This window comes from Cyclopterus lumpus, chromosome 22 (genome assembly GCF_009769545.1).
Source record: "Cyclopterus lumpus isolate fCycLum1 chromosome 22, fCycLum1.pri, whole genome shotgun sequence".
In the NCBI taxonomy this organism is placed as follows: domain Eukaryota; kingdom Metazoa; phylum Chordata; class Actinopteri; order Perciformes; family Cyclopteridae; genus Cyclopterus; species Cyclopterus lumpus.
The window spans coordinates 7,255,129-7,272,480 of record NC_046987.1 but is presented as its reverse complement, the minus strand read 5'-3'; the positions used below and the strand labels follow the sequence as shown (position 1 = coordinate 7,272,480).

Sequence of the window (17,352 nt, the reverse complement as noted above, 5' to 3'; positions counted from 1 at the left end):
ATCTTTGCAAATTATGCGATACATTTCTTATTCCAACAAATATATAAGCACATACAGTCAGCTAAAACATACCTACCTTAGATGACCTTACATTGACCTATTGCTGTTTTCTCTCAGAGAGAAAAGGGATCGAGAGGAACAGCCACAAAAATCATTTTCTCAATGTTCCGTAGAACCAGGCCAACAGCTGTGATTGAGACCCGGCGTCCCGCATTTTAAACAGGCCAGTTGAAAGTCAGCTGAGAGCCTCCTGCCCCCTCAGTCCATCAGCATCTTCCAGCCACAGCAGCCTCTCTGTCACTGTCTTGTAATTCATTCATAGACCGGGGAAAGAACAATCCATAGTTTGTGAAAGAAAAATTAGTTAGCGTCAGGGGGAAAAAGAGAAAAGTTCAGTGTAAGTTCAGATGTGATATGAAAGTGCACACATTCACAAGGGTGACACTCCCTTGGGGAGGAGCCCCCCCCCTTTCTTGGAATCCTACAAACGCCCCTGTTTATATATATATATATAACAGCATTTATTCTATTTTATTTGATGCAGTTACTCCATTTACCTGCTGCAACAAGCTCCTGAAACTGATTCAGTTCTGCGAGTCTGTGAACACATTGCTCACTTTAAAAACACATCTGCATTACTCCCTAAAGGGTGTGGCATCTTCCCTCCTCTCTCTTTCTTACTCTCTTTTTCCTACACACTCTGACGCACACACGCACACACGCTCACACGCACACAGGCATTCTGTATGGGGCGGATGGATGTTTTGTCACCCCGATCAGAGCATATGTGTCTTGTTCATTTCCCTTTGAGGTGTTAGGTTACATGCCTCACCGGGAGTGGAGCCTTCCTGTACCATGCAAACTAACAAGACAGGGCATGAGAAGTGTGTGTGTGTGTGTGTGCGTGTGTGTGTTTGTGTGTGTGCGTGTGACGTAGCAGCCTGTGAATCTGGTTCGGCAGGATTTGTGAGGGAAGGGCGAGAGAGCAGAGGCAGACACAGGGAGAAAAAGTACAGAATAGTTTAAACTAGTTTTCACGTAACTTTATTTAACTGTACAGCTGTGTATCAATCTTCTCCTGCTGGTGTCGACATACTGGATTTTGATATTTGAGTCTGGTTTCAGCACTAGGTAAGTTTCTTTTGGTTTGATGTTCATACATTTGGTATGCTTTAAGTGAGGACTGAGGGGGTAAACAAAAGAATGTAGCGTTTGAAGTGAATACAGGCTGAGCTACAGTGATGTCTTATTCCTTATTTACCCTGAAACAGGACGATAAAAACTCTCATTCGTGCCAACATATGCGGAAAAAGTGTTTAAACCTAAAACAAAACAAAAAAAGCACAATGAGAGTAAAGCGTTTCTTTTGGCTATGACTAAGACACATAGCGTGGCAAGATGTTGCGCAATCAGTATATGGAAAATGTGGTTTTCTTATAAACTGTAGATTCACCACACAGACAGAGTCGTTGGGGTATGTAGCCCCTAAACGTTAAACATTTACACACACACGCACACAGACGCACACACACATACACACAAGTTGATGTATATCAAGCAATCTACTTTATAAATAGCCTACCATGCAATTGGTATTTCAATGGTAGATTTAATGAAATTTGCTTTGTTGACTCTATAATGAAGATCTACGATTTAATTTGCCACAATATCCCTCAAACAATACATGTAACTAACCATGCACTAACCATGCACATATTTTGCAACAACATTTTATATATTGTAAACAGCCACTGCTTGTTGGGGGGTTAAATAAAAAGACAAATATTAATGTAGAATCTAAAATGGTTCCATGACAGTCTCCTGACAACAGTATCACGGCTCAAGTCTCATTGTTGTGAATATTTTATTTTATTTAGCCTATATGACTAAAGTAAAGGAGTTAATCCAGAGTTTACAGTGTTGACAACGAAAAGTGCTCAGCGGTGAGACACTCCTTTTTGGTGACATCTAAATATTTTACTTGTTTCTAAACAGCGCGTGATCCCTCGCTGCTCCAGAAACCATACACGGCATAAAGGATGGGGTTTACTTCTCCTCGTCACCAGGGATGTAGTGGCACTTCAAGTAAAAACAAATGGAAAATATAGTTTTTAAAAAATCGGTTATACTTCCAGAAAAGCATTCATTAAAAAAAGAAGAAAAATCTATTGATTGAACTTGATCAAAGCTTTAGTGGTTCACCTTTATTTGACTAGCGAAGAGGAACTATATGTGGAAAAATACTCAATGAGATACACATCTTAAAGAATTAATGTAATGTGGTTTTCCAATAACAGGACAACAAATAAGTATATCGTACAACGCCAGCCCCATTGTTACTTTGAAAAACATGATTCAACAGACTGAGCACTGACTGTGTAACACACATTATATTTAGTTTGCAAGGATAAAGACACATTTGTTAAACACACACTCAGTATCTAGGTAACATGAATTCTGAAACCACACATGTACCAGGAGGTTATACCGGGCAAATGACACAAGGCCGTTTCATTCATGAACCTCATTAACTTCGCACACATCACATGCCATTGTTCCCGCTGAGTCCATTCATTAACGAAAACAGCAGCGATGGTTACTGTGAACACACACACACACACACACACACACACACACACATTCGCACAGCAGCTGTGTGTACAGAATAATCAGCGTCCAGGGTGGAGCATGAAGATAAATAAACACATCACCCAAACGTGTAGCCACATTTAGCTTTGAATTATAATGTCATTAAAGTTGTGTTGACTATTAAGTGTGAATTACTAAGTTCAACATGCATGTACACCCCGGGTCCAAATACAGAATGATAAATACATAAACTCACAATTAATTCAATTCTGTAACACTGTACCACAGTTGGCACTGATAGCACTGACGTGGCTTAAAAAGGTCTTTTCACAGCTTTATTGAAGTGTCACATTCCTAAGTGCACACTCCCAGCTCCTCAAACGGGTTTGTCTGCTCGTCAAAAACAATTACAATATACGGTTTTGCATGAAAATGTGAAGCTGAACGTCTAAAAAAAAAAGAAGGTTATTTCTTCTTTTTGTTGTTTGTTGGAAATGTGGCTCTAAATCCTGAGCATAGAATATGGTTTGACGAAATAGCAAATGCATACAACTTTAAAAAGCTGCTTTCTTCTTGCCGAGCTTCAGGTGAGCAGATTGATACCACGCTCCTGTCGTTAGCCGGTTAGCATATTCAATTCAATTCAGTTTATTTTGTATAGCCCAACATCACAAATTACAAATTTCTCTCAGAGGGCTTTAATACCTTGGCATAAAGACTGCATAAAAAAAGGGGAACTCGATCAGCTTGACCCACAGTGAAAACATTGAACGTCCGTGATGTGTCAGGGTTTGTGTGCCAGACTACTTCTCTTTCGGGGAGCAGTTGCCAGGCAACCGGTGGACACTTCAGGAAGTGGTCCCGGCCAGAAACAGTCCAGCACATTAACCGCAACTAGTTGCTTCCAGATGAAAAACTAAAGCTTGAGGGGTACTGGGAGGCAAATTAGGGTTCCTTTGGACCGAAGACTAGCCAGACTAGCTGCCCCCCCTCCTTGTTTCCAGTCTTTGTGCTACGCTATGCTAACCAGCGGCTAACCTGATCTTCTCTGGCCTGTATACAGTACACGTCTGGTTGTGGCAAAGAAATCATGGACCTTCATTTGTGAGGGGGCCCGATAACGTCATTAATCCTTAATTTATGAAGCATTGAACAAAAAAAGAGAAAAGTCAGCCGGCAAAGAAACACAAGACAAAACTCTGTTTCTAAATGTTGCCTCCTTTTCCTGTTTAGTTGAACAATTTCAGACAAGCCTGTGCAAGCTCTTAGTCAAACACACCAGTTCTGGACGCAACTGTGTTTACAATACAGTACTCACTATTCATGTAACAATACAGTACTCACTATTCATGTTACAATACAGTAATCACTATTCATGTTACAATACAGTAATCACTATTCATGTTACAATACAGTAATCACTATTCATGTTACAATACAGTACTCACTATTCATGTAACAATACAGTAATCACTATTCATGTAACAATACAGTATTCACTATTCATGTTACAATACAGTACTCACTATTCATGTTACAATACAGTAATCACTATTCATGTTACAATACAGTACTCACTATTCATGTTACAATACAGTAATCACTATTCATGTTACAACACAGTACTCACTATTCATGTTACAATACAGTAATCACTATTCATGTTACAATACAGTAATCACTATTCATGTTACAATACAGTACTCACTATTCATGTAACAATACAGTAATCACTATTCATGTAACAATACAGTATTCACTATTCATGTTACAATACAGTACTCACTATTCATGTTACAATACAGTACTCACTATTCATGTTACAATACAGTATTCACTATTCATGTAACAATACAGTATTCACTATTCATGTAACAATACAGTAATCACTATTCATGTTACAATACAGTAATCACTATTCATGTAACAATACAGTACTCACTATTCATGTTACAATACAGTAATCACTATTCATGTTACAATACAGTATTCACTATTCATGTTACAATACAGTATTCACTATTCATGTAACAATACAGTATTCACTATTCATGTTACAATACAGTACTCACTATTCATGTTACAATACAGTAATCACTATTCATGTTACAATACAGTACTCACTATTCATGTTACAATACAGTAATCACTATTCATGTTACAATACAGTATTCACTATTCATGTAACAATACAGTATTCACTATTCATGTTACAATACAGTACTCACTATTCATGTTACAATACAGTAATCACTATTCATGTAACAATACAGTATTCACTATTCATGTAACAATACAGTATTCACTATTCATGTTACAATACAGTATTCACTATTCATGTTACAATACAGTATTCACTATTCATGTAACAATACAGTATTCACTATTCATGTTACAATACAGTACTCACTATTCATGTAACTTGCATCTGACTAATCCTCAATCAGAAGCCTACAATTGATGTTACTGTTGTAGAGATATTCATCAATATCTAAATCAATCACACCTGTAGTTCAGTTACACACACCCTTTGTCTTCTCTCCTCCTCTCTGTGAAAGAGTGAACATGTGTGTCTCTCGCCCAACAGTGCAGCAGCAGTGATGAACTGGTCAGGACTGGAGAGTTTGTTGAGTGGAGTCAATAAATACTCCACTGCGTTCGGGAGGATCTGGCTGTCCATGGTGTTTGTGTTCCGCGTCCTGGTGTTTGTGGTGGCGGCGCAGAGGGTTTGGGGGGACGAGAGCAAAGACTTTGTGTGCAATACTCGGCAGGTAAGATGTTTTCTTCGAATTCCGACACTATATTCATACATAAAATACAGAGTTTTTTTTTTTTTTTTAACAAAAGACAGTATTGGGTTGCATTATGGGAAATATAGTTGCCACTAAAAAAAAAATTAAGGGCATATCTGGCTTTGTTGCATCATTTTTTACCTTTCTTGTTTTTAATTGGTCTCTAGTGAGTCCAACGAACTTTGTGAAAGTGTAACACCAAGTTGCCCTTTAAGTGGGGGCAGCCTTACCAAAGAAATGTACTGGCTTCTTGGGACTGTGTCACACTCATAAGCATACACCCGTGACTAGAAGATCCTCCCTCGTCAAATTAGGAGGTTCACTCGCTCAATATTTAGCATATACGACACGAGGTAACTGGTAGCCGATCAGCATCATTCATTACAGCAAAACCTTTTCATCGATATAGCCATCCTTTAGTCTGTAATCCCAATTGTATCCCAAAAATAGTGCCACCTTGTTGTTTTTATTGTTGTGTTTAAAAAAAGATCTCTGGCACAAAGGCAACTACCTACACTTTTACTTGTTTTACCCACCTGAGACATTTTAGTAATGACAGAAAAGCATTTGCAACACGTGTTTACAAATTAAACCCACATCTTTTACTCTGTTTCCAGCCCGGCTGTACCAACATCTGCTATGACCACATCTTCCCCATCTCCCATATCCGTCTGTGGGCGCTGCAGCTGATTTTTGTCACGTGCCCCTCCATGATGGTGATGGCTCATGTTAAATTCCGCGAAGGAAAGGACAAGAAATACGAGGAGCTGCACCACGGCTCTCACCTGTACGCCAACCCGGGCAAGAAGAGGGGGGGGCTGTGGTGGACCTACCTGCTGAGTTTGGTCTTCAAGGCTGGATTCGACACTGCGTTTCTGTACATTCTGTATCGGATATACCATGGATATGACTTGCCCAGGTAACGTACCTTTTACTTATCAGATGAAAGCATGATAATCATCTGTTGCATGGACATCGGAGCGTTCAGCCTGTCCGATTGTCCGTTTAATCTCAACTCTTCTCGACCCTTCTCAACCCTTCTCGACCCCTTTTCTTCTTAGGTTATCCAAGTGCTCGCTGGATCCGTGCCCCAACACCGTGGACTGCTTCATCAGTCGCCCCACCGAGAAAAAGATCTTCATGGTGTTCATGGTTGTTTCCAGCGCGCTGTGCATCTTGATGTGCATCTGCGAGATGATTTACCTCATCGGCAAGCGCATCTCCAAACTGATGCGGGTCCGCAACAACAACGACAGGATTCGCTTTGCCGAGGAGCACGAGCTTACCAACATGGCCCTGCCCAGGTCCCAGTACCGCAGGGTCGATCCCACGCTGACAGAGAGCCAGCGGAGTTTAAACAAGATTGACAAGGTCAGAGAAGGTGGTATAAGTACGACCCTGTAGGACTCGGTAGTGGGGGTGTGGGGGGTGGACACATTACAGGAACACGTACCCTGATACAGTCATTTAACCGAAAGGCTGTGACCCAGCTGAACACGAAACATTCACGGCGCTCTCGTTGTAAGGATCTCGGACACCGGCCGGTTGTGTGCTGAACACTGTCAGGAGGAGAGGACTATCGGTATCACGATGTTTGGATATCACATTTCTATATGTCCTGTATGTTTTATCTCTACAGCGCTGTGGCAGTGCTCAAGAACGGTCTCATTCTGGGAAAGTGTGGGGGCAAAATAATAATAAAATGCTCTGACTTGTTTGTATTTTCTCTAAGACAATCACATTGGCCTTGGTATAGCACAGTCATTTATTTAAGTCATAGTGGTTTTCACACTGCATGTCTGACTGGGGTTGGGGGGGTGTAGGGTCACATAGACACACTGCAAGAACCGGATCCGATTGGTCTGTGACCTGTGGACACCAAAACACAATTACCAGAACCCGATGACGAGATGGATTTGATGAGTGTGATGTGTGTGTGTATCCTGCCATTCTTAGCTGCAGTGCAAGCTAAGCTTTTGCCTCTGAGCTGCGAAACTTGCAGGCATCAGAAAAATCAGGGGTGTAGTGTCACCAAGGTATAAAAGAAAAGGACCAAAACACTGCTGGGGATTTGATGAGCACATGCCCCACGTCGAGTTTACGATTTAAATCGAGATTATTTCTGACGAGCTCGCTGAACAGTAGCCGAGCTGGCAGAGTGAAGTTACAGGACAAGGTCATCACGGGCACCCCAGACACACAAATACTAAAGAGCCAACTGGAATGTTGTAATGTGGTACAATAGTTTCTTTTAAGACTTGTTTTTATTGACCCATATAGTGCTATATTTAATTGCTTGTAAAATAAAAACATATTGATCAAGCTCAGTGCATATAGACTGTCCCTCTGTGCAGAAAGGTCTGTTCTGTTCTGTTGTCCACCCACACACCATTGAGCCCGATGGAGTGGAACCAGGTCTTCTACCGGAGTTACAAAAAGTCGGTCCATCTTCAGATGATGTATGTTATAAAGCTTTGAAAACATTGGTCTTCAGCTGTCAGTATCAGCAAACTAACTGCATGTTGTTTTACTACTACTATTTACTATTACTAAATTCTTCCTTTATACAAGGCTTGTTTAAGATGAGCCGGACCATCGGAGGCCTGCACAACTGGGATCGCCGTTTTGCTTGGTGAATTGCATGATGGTTAGTCATTTTGTCCGACTTGCTCCGGAGGCTCCTCTGCACGAGACACAAACATCTGGACGTGATAAATACGCGCGCAATCACTGCTCTTTGCTGCTGTACATTATCTCAACTTGATTTTAGTTTTATAATTATAATTGTAGTTGTTGTTATCGTTTATTGTATTGTTGCATCTAAGTGGAGTTCAGCCACCATAAGTTGTATTATTTACAATAGCCTATCGTGCATATGAATGCACTTATTTAGTTGGTTAAAGGCAACATTTTGTTTTTATCCCAGAACGTCATCAAAAATGTAAAGTTTAGTTATGTTCTGTTTCCACTAGATGGCAGCAGTTCCCAACAATACAATTGTCAATCTATCTATCTATCTATCTATCTATCTATCTATCTAGCTATAGACATTTTAGGGACTTTGTCTCGAGATGGTAAGAGGTAAGGAGCACACATATGTACCCGTACAGTCCTGCCGTGTACAAAACCACGTGATGTGCAGTAGGAGCTCGAAACGCAGGTGAGATACGCACACCAGACTATACAGCTGCCTACTGCTTCTTGAAAACACATTGGAATTCATACGTATTATAACGTGTGCCACTCCCCCTCTTCAGGCCTACATCATTTTAATCACAGCGAAAATATCCGACGAGGATGGGATTCGAACCCACGCGTGCAGAGCACAATGGATTAGCAGTCCATCGCCTTAACCACTCGGCCACCTCGTCTGTTTCAGCGATCAACTGTGTAGCTCAATACACAGTAGTCGTCATTATACGTCGGACATATTTGAGTCATGCTCAATTAATTAATTTCGGTCGAGGATTCCGCCTTAATGTGTTGTTCTACGGAAACGCGTATGGCCAAATCTACGTCAACATCTCAGCCTCGCTAAAGATACTGATAAGCTAACTTGATCTAATAACAAAACACGTGTGGATCAGACGTTAGTGTGTACTATCACCGAAAAGCAACACTGTGCTGTGCTGACTCATGAACAATACACATTTCTGTCCATCACAGACCAACTAATACACAATGTTATTTTAAGCATCTAATCATGAACTGCTTATTTAAGTGGATCTTACTCCAGCATCCGATGTTAAACATGCTGCTAGAAGTAATTCATAATTATGTAATAAAAAGCAAAATCCACAATTTGGATTCAAATGTTTGTCACGCACACAGGTAACGTGTAGTGAAATTATGCAATGAAATGTGCGCCTGATGAGTTTATGTAACTCTGTACATCTGTACACATGACATCTGTTGTTTCTGTCCATCCGGGGAGAGGAATCCTCCTCAGTTGCTCTCCTGAAGGTTTCTTCCCTTTTTTCCCTGTGAAAGGTTATTTTTGGAGAGTCTTTCCTGATCCGATGTGAGGTCCTGGGACAGGTCTGTCGTATGTGTACAGATTGTAAAGAGTAGTCAAATTCATAATTTGTGATATTGGGCTATATAAAATAAACTGAATTCAATGTGCTAAAAAGACTAGTCCGGAATTTGAAGAAAAAAGAAATCTAAAAAGAATATGCAAATAGTTATATTTACCACACTATCAGTGCAGGTGTGAGCAGCTTATTATAAGAGCATGCATGAAGTGTGATTCAGGGCCTAGAACCACCAATGTTTATGTTTTTATTTATTCTTCCATTTTCATAATTAGCTGATTGAATATCAGTTTGTGCTCGTTCAGCCATCGTCTCACTGAATGTTTGTGCAACATAATCGACCCGACCAGTTCAGGCAAGTGTCCGTGAGGGTTGAATCAAAAGGAGAAACACAGACAGAGGGGATCGAACATTTATTTACCCTTATTAAAAGTTACAATAAAACCATTAACATCTTCAAACGATAGCAAAATAAAAAGAGAACCAAAAATATTGGCCAAAACATATTTACAGAGACGGTTTGCAGATAAAAAGCTCACATTTTTGTACACAACCCCAAACCCCTGCATCATAAACTCTGAAATGTGAACACTGCAATAGTCAAGAAGCTTGAATGTGGTTTTTAGCCAGTAAAAAGAATCGAAATGCACGAACAAAGACATTGCTCTTCTTCCACCTCCCCTCCTCGATTTTTTTTACTTTTCTATACATGACAAAATACTTGAAATTTGGGGGTAAAACATAGGAATGTAGAGTTCTAAAAACGAATACGATCTTTTGAAAAGGTTTTCATGTGTCCATATAAGTCATTTGAGTGAAGTAGATGCTCTGCCCCGCTCCGCAACGGTGACAAACTTTTAGATCCCAAAAAAAGATGAGAAAGAAAATAAAACAAAAAATGTTATAGGGCTGCCACGCTGTTAAAAAGGATGCTTCTCCATGAATTGGGAAAATAAGTCAGTATTCCTGATTCGCTCCACATCCAATCCATTACCTTCACCACACACCAGTCCCTGTGTGTACCAACAGGGGGCCACACACGCAGACACTTTGATCACGAGAGGGCCCGGTGAGATTCCGTCTGTCGAAGAACTAATGAAAAAAGGCAGTGAACTGGTGGTTGAATCAGCAGACGTGATATATCCTTTGTCTTCTTCTCTAGTTTTGTTTATAACTTTTAAGAACGTGGCACGCGTCTCTCATATATATATTTATATACTTTAATCTTGGAAAATCAGTTCAGGTGCCGCGGCTGGGGGTGGGGGGGAGGAGGAGAGGGAAGGAGGGTGCAGTCACTCTGCCTTGGCCTCGCCCTCGGGGGCCGCAGGTGTCGTGTCCTCGGCAGGGGCTGCGGCGGCAGCCTCCTCGACCGGGGCAGCCACTGTGGGTGGGGCCTCGTCAGCCACCTCCGCTGCCGCCTTGGCCTCTCCTTCGGGCGCGGCATCGGCGGCCGGTGCGGCGGCCTCGTCCTCTTTGGTCTCGGCGGCCGGCGTCTCCTCTTTGGTTTCCTTGGCAGCGTGGCCGTTCTCCTCAGGCTTGTCCTCGGTCGTGGGGGAAGCGGCCTCCTCCTTGGCCTCTTCGCCTCCCTTCTTGCTCTTCTTCAGCGAGATGCCCTTGAACTTGAAGGAGTTCTTCAGGGAGAACTTCTTCTTCTTTTTGCCCTCCTTGGCGCCCTCGCCCTCTGGCTTGGCGGCCTCCCCCTCGGCAGCAGGGGCCGGCTCGATGGCGTCCCCGGTGCCGTTCTCGCCCTCCTTGGCCGGCTCGGCTGTCCCGTTTCCGTCCGCGGCGGCCACCTCCCCGTCGGGCTTGGCCGACACGTCGCCGTTGGTCTTGACATGACCGTTCTCCTGCAGAGAAGAGGAGTCATTAGTAATCAAATCAAACTGGGCCAAAAACAAACATGGGGAAGGGGGAGAATCACCCAAATAAACAGATGGACCCAACTGTAGGTGAAATTGTGCACAGCATTCCAAATCTAAAAAGTGATCTGACATGACAGATTAGCATTAGCCCATTTACTCCAATGGTTAATCCATGTTATACTTGAGGAAAGCTGACAGTGATTTGGGTGAGGGGGCGGGGTTAACAGCTGTTTGCATGACCACTCAGCAGACACACGGGGGCAGTAGTGCAGCGTTCAAACATCAATACGGCCAGCGAGTTGGGGGAACAAAGGAATTCCCGTGAAACCTTGCTTTCTGCTCTCGTCCCCAGAGCTGCAGCTCTCTGCGCGGATCCAGAACCCGGCCAGCACCCACCGGTCACGGCACAGACAGAGTCACACTAAATGAATCGACTGCTACTCATAATGAGGGGCCCCTTTTTGGTCCAACGACTCAAAGCAACACGTATGCACGCGCTTCATATTATATCAAATAATGAGTCTCCTGATCCGGGGTCAGATTCAAGCGACTCGTTATCGCCTATCGTTCGTCAACGCACATCTCCCGCTCTAGGTTTTGGGGGGGCCGGGGCAGACGGCAGGGGGGCTGGGTTGAACCGGCTTCCCTTCCCCGCCGCTTTGTTTGCAACTCCGCAAAATGCGCCTCCAGCAGCGCGCATTTTTGCATCCTTTGCGCCGCTCGCCTCGCTCCTTTTGTTCGACGTTGAGCGCGACGACCGAGTCGACAAGCGGCAAACTCATGAGAGAGAACGCGGTCCAAACGCACGCGTCCACCCGAATATGTCGTTCTTTCGCGTCTAATTTGCGGGTAAATTGCCCCCCTGGGACCGGCGGATTTAACAAAAGGCAGGTCTGGCGCGCGCCCCGGCGAGCGGGGACGAGCGCGGCCAGTCGACCGCCGCTCTCTCGCACTGGAGGTGATTTCTTTTTGACAACCCCCTCCCGCACCCCCCGTTATTCGTTCGCTCTGTAGCCATGCGGGTCTGTGTGTCTCGGTGTGCGAAAGAGCAACAGCTAGGTCTTCCCATGGTGGGCGTCGGGTGCCATGTGGCTCCCCGCTGGTCCTACAGCATGTCAGGCCTACTTCACTCACCTGGCCGTTGGCTTTAGCGGCGATAGGGTCGGCGGCGGCGGCTTTCCCCTCAACAGCTACTCCACCCTTGGACAACGGGGCTCCCATTCTCGACTGTGTGTGGTGAACAAAAAAAAAAGGAAAAGCGAAAAAGAAAAACCTCGTTTTTTTTTTTCTTTCTTTTTTTTTTGTGCGGAGATTTAAAAATCCAGCGCCGAGATGGGTAAGGTCTTGCCAAAGAGGTGGGAAACAATCCGACCGGATCTCCTTCTCCCCTAGCTAGGTCTGAAAATGAGAAGATCCCCCTTCGGTGAGTGCGGACCCCACGGCGGCTGAGCTCAAATTAAAGGATGTCGGTGATGAGGCTGTGAGTATTTCTACCGCGCCTCAAAAAATCGACCGGAGTCTCCTCCCATGGGCGTGGCTGGCCGGGTTGTTGTCCAATCAGCAGCCGGGGGGTGGGACTCCTCCTGTCACTGCAACAGTCTGTTGCTCAACTGGCCCCATCAGCAGGACTCTCTCCACTCTTTCACACGTCTGGAAGTTTTTTTGTTTGTGGGGGGGGACGGACATTTTGAACTTTCTAAACTTTGTTCATCAACAGCAACTGACATCATACAGGTCACTGGCCATTTTGTCAGCATGACCCGTGCTATGAATGCGGCACAACATACATGCACACCTCAGAAGTATACATTTGTGTGCCATTCAAAACCAAATCTGAAAAGAGAGCTTCACTTATTTTTTATTTTTTTCAGAATCCAACCACGGCAACTTATTTGATGCCGCCCCCCCCCCCCCCCTCATTTTTTATGGCGCATGTATCTTGGAGAGGTGAACACTTAAACACCTCGGATCTGTTTTTGAGTGACAGGCCCGGCGGCTCTCCAAGAGTACATAACGCGTTACATAATGGACAGTCCGGGCTCGCACTCGGCGGAGATCCTGCAATGACACTGGGGCTGCTTTGTCACCGACACAGACGCAGAGACAGGGAGACAGTGAATCAGCCTGTCAGCCGGTAATGAGGTCTCTCGGCCAGACGAGCAAATCCCACGATCGCAGCAATGACACTGCATTTCTTTCCTTCCTTTTCTTCTTTACTGGGAGCCCAAAAGCTGACGGGTTTTCTCTTGCGACCCCGCGAGGTCAGGGGTCATTCAGTGTTTTTAAGCTGAGAAATAAAAGCCAGTCGACTGCTTCCCATAGACCGGCATGTCATTCAAGCCGTTCCTCTTAATTGTGGCAACTTTAACCGAATGATCTCTTCTTTCCCATCGACGAGGCCCTCATTTATTCCGCAGACGAGCCGTCTCAACAAAATGGCTCTCTGTCTGCTTGTCATCTGTATGGGACTTCATTAAGAGGAATTTATGATTTCCTCTTATGAAAGTCCCGTATTCTTTAGAGGCATCCCTTTATAGCTCTCTCTGTGTGTGTGTGTGTGTGTGTGTGTCTCTCTCTCTCTCTTTACGCTTTCTGTAATTGTTTTCACCGATCCGATGGCACACAGGACGACCTCCTCCACGCATACTCACAGGAGCACGTCACCGCCGTGGTATGCGGTATGCGCACCCCCCGAAGAATGATCTCCATCCATTTAGTGGGCTGAGCATGTGGAATACACCCTCAGGAGTTTTTAAGAAAAAATCTGCACTCCTACCCAACCAACCGCCGCCACTCCTCCATACATTTTGCACAAATCAAGATAAGAAGGGAGAAGGACATGTTAGTAGCACTTAAATGGCACTTACGGATAGTACTTTGTAGTTTAACTTTATTGAAGAAATTGTACTTGCTTGATTCTTGTTGTTCTGAGTTTGGACTCATGGTTTAATGCACTTATTGTAAGTCGCTTTGGATAAAAGCGTCAGCTAAATGACATGTAATGTAATGGAAGATGTGTTTAACGTTTAACGCCTCTTTGCCGATTTAAATTAGATTATCTTAGTTTAGCGTGCAGACTGGAAACTGCTAGCCTTGTTTTTAAACCTTTTTGTTGTTGTTTTTTTTACAGTTTTTGTACGGATTGGAAAACCAGATAATTCATTAATAAGCTTCAGAGTTACATGTGTTACACCTGTTTCCAGTCTTTATGCTAAGCTAAGCTAACCGGCTTCTCGCCGCTACAGCTACATATTTATCACACAGTGGGGTGAATCTCCTCATTTAACTCCTGTCGAACTCCTTGTCTTACGCACATGTTAGTGCAGATTTAGATGACAAGGCCTGATTTCCTTGAGAAAAACTGTGGCTGGAGGATTTCCCGTGTCTTTGACCTGCCTACTTATTTCTGTCACGTTTAACGTGATCTTTCGTCTCCCCTTCACCCCACCAGAGCTAGTCAATGACCCTGTTTGTGTGATTGCCCACTTGTCATGCCCTGACACAGGATGAGCTCTCAAATCCTGCTAAAAGCCTTCATTGTCTCTCTCTTTCTGTTGCTCTCTGCAAGACAACTGATGAGCATCCCAAGTAGAAAGGGAGGAGAGAAAAAAGAAGAGAGAGAGAAGGACTGGAGCGAGGGAAAAGAATCAGAAACATGTCTCTGGGGTTCCTGTTGCTGGAGCGAGGAGAACAGTTATCTTCATGACAGTCACCTTGAACACATTACTTGGGCACATCAGAGTGATGAATATGTAATTTCCCTGGGTTCCTCAAATCATCAGCAATTCATGCATACACAATTACAAAAACAAGAGTGCAGTCTGTTTCCTGTGTGTTTACTATGTGAGACACTGATGGTTACAAATCTTGGCCAAATACCTCAATACATTATGCAATGCCATCCTATGAGGCACAATCACCACATAGCGTTTACAATAAGAAATATTGGTGGGGGGACGACGTGGATTATTATATTAGACATTACAGATTAAAAAACTATATCACAAATGTGGTATCCAAGTAAACATGTAGATGAGATTTTATAAGTCTGAATTAGTCGGGTATAAACAGAACATTTGCATTGCCAAGCACCTAATTACAAGGAGAATCAGGTGCACAGCCCTCTTCACTCCCATGAATAGGGGTGCGTCGACTTAAAAGAAAGCCCTTTGTGATGCTAATTCATTCGATTAACTGGCTTATTGACTCCAAAAAGGCCCTCACCAGCAGGCAACCACAAAGCTGCACATGGCAGCCATCTTGGCCCGGGGGCTTGTGCAGATGTATCTTGTCTGTCAGGCTCTATACTAGCAGAGAGTCTCGGACGAGGAGGAGGTGGAGGAGGAGCATGAAGGGGTAATAGCTGGGCGCCCGACGCTCAGCTGAGCTTGCATGTTGGACTCGCCTCGTTGACAAGCTCGTCATTTGAAGCGTGCAAACACAACCTCTAAAAACCAACCGTAATCACGTAGATTTCACTCCCCCTCCCCCTTAACCCCCCATCACCACACTGTGCCTAAGGTGGCAGACATGACGCGACATACCCCTCCCAACCCGCGTGCAGACATGCCACAGTGCCGGTTGCCATGGCAACTGCTCCTTCCATCGAAGTCTCCGGCTGATGCGGTTTGTTGGGAACCCAATGGGAGAGGATACGGCTCTGCCGTTGTTTTTGTTTTGCCTTATCATCACTGGCTTGTTTAGTTTGAGATGACTTTGACTCCCACAACTTATGCAACGGAGCCGCTAAACCCTCCGTGGCCGCAGAGAAATTAAGTTTCCTTTGAACCTTTAGCCTTCGCCATCTCCCCAACAGACTCCATTTTCCCCCTTCCTCATCATAAATAAACACATGTTTATCCCCTCTATGTGTGCGTCTCTGGCATCACGGCTCGGGCCATTACAGGCAAATTCACCCAGCGGTGCTTTGTTTCCATCTGTGGACATGACATGCGGGCCAGGTAGGAAGGCAGCGAGGGATGGAAACAGATGGCAAGACAAGAAAAAGGAGAGGGTGAGGGGTTAAGAAATACAGCAAGCGTTGATGAGTGAAGCAGAGGTGAAAGTATATGGGGCTCGGCATAGTGTTAATGTGTGTGTGTGTGGGTGTGTGTGTGTGTGTGTGTGTGTATGTGTCAGACAGGGGCATACAGTAGTAAGGCAGCTCATCCCCACTGCCAACGGCACTGCGGCGTTACTAGGTCAGTGTGCCATCATCTCATTCATCATTATCACAGCCTGCTCTTCCTCCTCCGCTCTCCCTCCACATCCCTCCCACGCCTTCTTGCTGCTCTCTTCCTCCCACAATAAAAACACGCCGAGCTTCAAGAGGCAGAAAGGGAAAGCAAACGCACTGACTTCCTCTTATGAGCAGGCAAAGCAGTGTGCGCCGCGCCAGATGGAGTCAATACCGTCTCTCATATCTCTGTGATTAGCATAAAGACAGAAGAAAACAGCTTGCTATTTATTTTGGTTACAGCAACGTAAACTCAATTGTGTAAAAACAACAATTTGTGTCTTTTTTTACGGGTAATCCAGCGCCACACAATGTCTCGCCCAGGTCGGGGCCGAGTCACTTTCAGAAGACTCCGCCGGTTGCCTGACAAGAACTTTGGCCCGAGGCCTTGGTACGGGATGGAAAGTGGGAAACCCCGTGACTGCTGCGCTTTATTAGAAATTGGCGAAGAAGGGTATAAGCACCTCTCAAGGACGCGTCAATGTCAAACGGGGGAGAGAGTCCATCACATACGCGTTAGGCAAAAATCACAGACGGTCAGATGCCCTGTGAGAGACCAAAAAAATCAACTATCCCCGGGGAATTCAGTTTAATCCGGCACAACACGCTCCAGACCGATGGAGCATAATAGGCTGTAATTCCTGACAGCTTTGCGTTCCTGCATATTAGAGAAGGGGCCGAGTGATATCAGTCCACACAGACATCTCCCCTGCTGCGCCGGAATAGCTGGCAGCATAAGTGGCGTTTGTTTGGTACACACAAAGACATATATATGACAACAAACACTTGCGTGCAGCCGCATGCAAATGGACCCCCCACCCCACTCCCAACCCCCATCA

At 44.4% G+C, this 17,352-nt stretch overlaps 2 protein-coding genes and 1 non-coding gene across 3 annotated transcripts; 1 reads left to right on the top strand and 2 right to left on the bottom strand.

Moving 5' to 3' along the window:
- Positions 1-704: 704 nt before the first annotated feature.
- Positions 705-7,380, top strand: LOC117751311 (gap junction beta-4 protein-like). The gene is made up of 4 exons (XM_034563095.1): positions 705-1,131; positions 5,177-5,360; positions 5,999-6,300; positions 6,443-7,380. Exons 2-4 carry the CDS (start codon positions 5,190-5,192, stop codon positions 6,783-6,785), a joined length of 816 nt encoding a protein of 271 aa, XP_034418986.1. The 5' UTR covers positions 705-1,131; positions 5,177-5,189; the 3' UTR covers positions 6,786-7,380.
- A 1,290-nt stretch (positions 7,381-8,670) lies between these two features.
- On the bottom strand, positions 8,671-8,752 carry trnas-gcu. The gene has a single exon. It is a non-coding gene; the product is annotated as a tRNA-Ser (tRNA).
- Positions 8,753-9,813: 1,061 nt separating this feature from the next.
- Positions 9,814-12,758, bottom strand: marcksl1a (MARCKS-like 1a). The gene is made up of 2 exons (XM_034563096.1): positions 12,412-12,758; positions 9,814-11,262 (listed from the first exon to the last, which is right to left on the bottom strand). Exons 1-2 carry the CDS (start codon positions 12,496-12,498, stop codon positions 10,708-10,710), a joined length of 642 nt encoding a protein of 213 aa, XP_034418987.1. The 5' UTR covers positions 12,499-12,758; the 3' UTR covers positions 9,814-10,707.
- Positions 12,759-17,352: the final 4,594 nt, after the last annotated feature.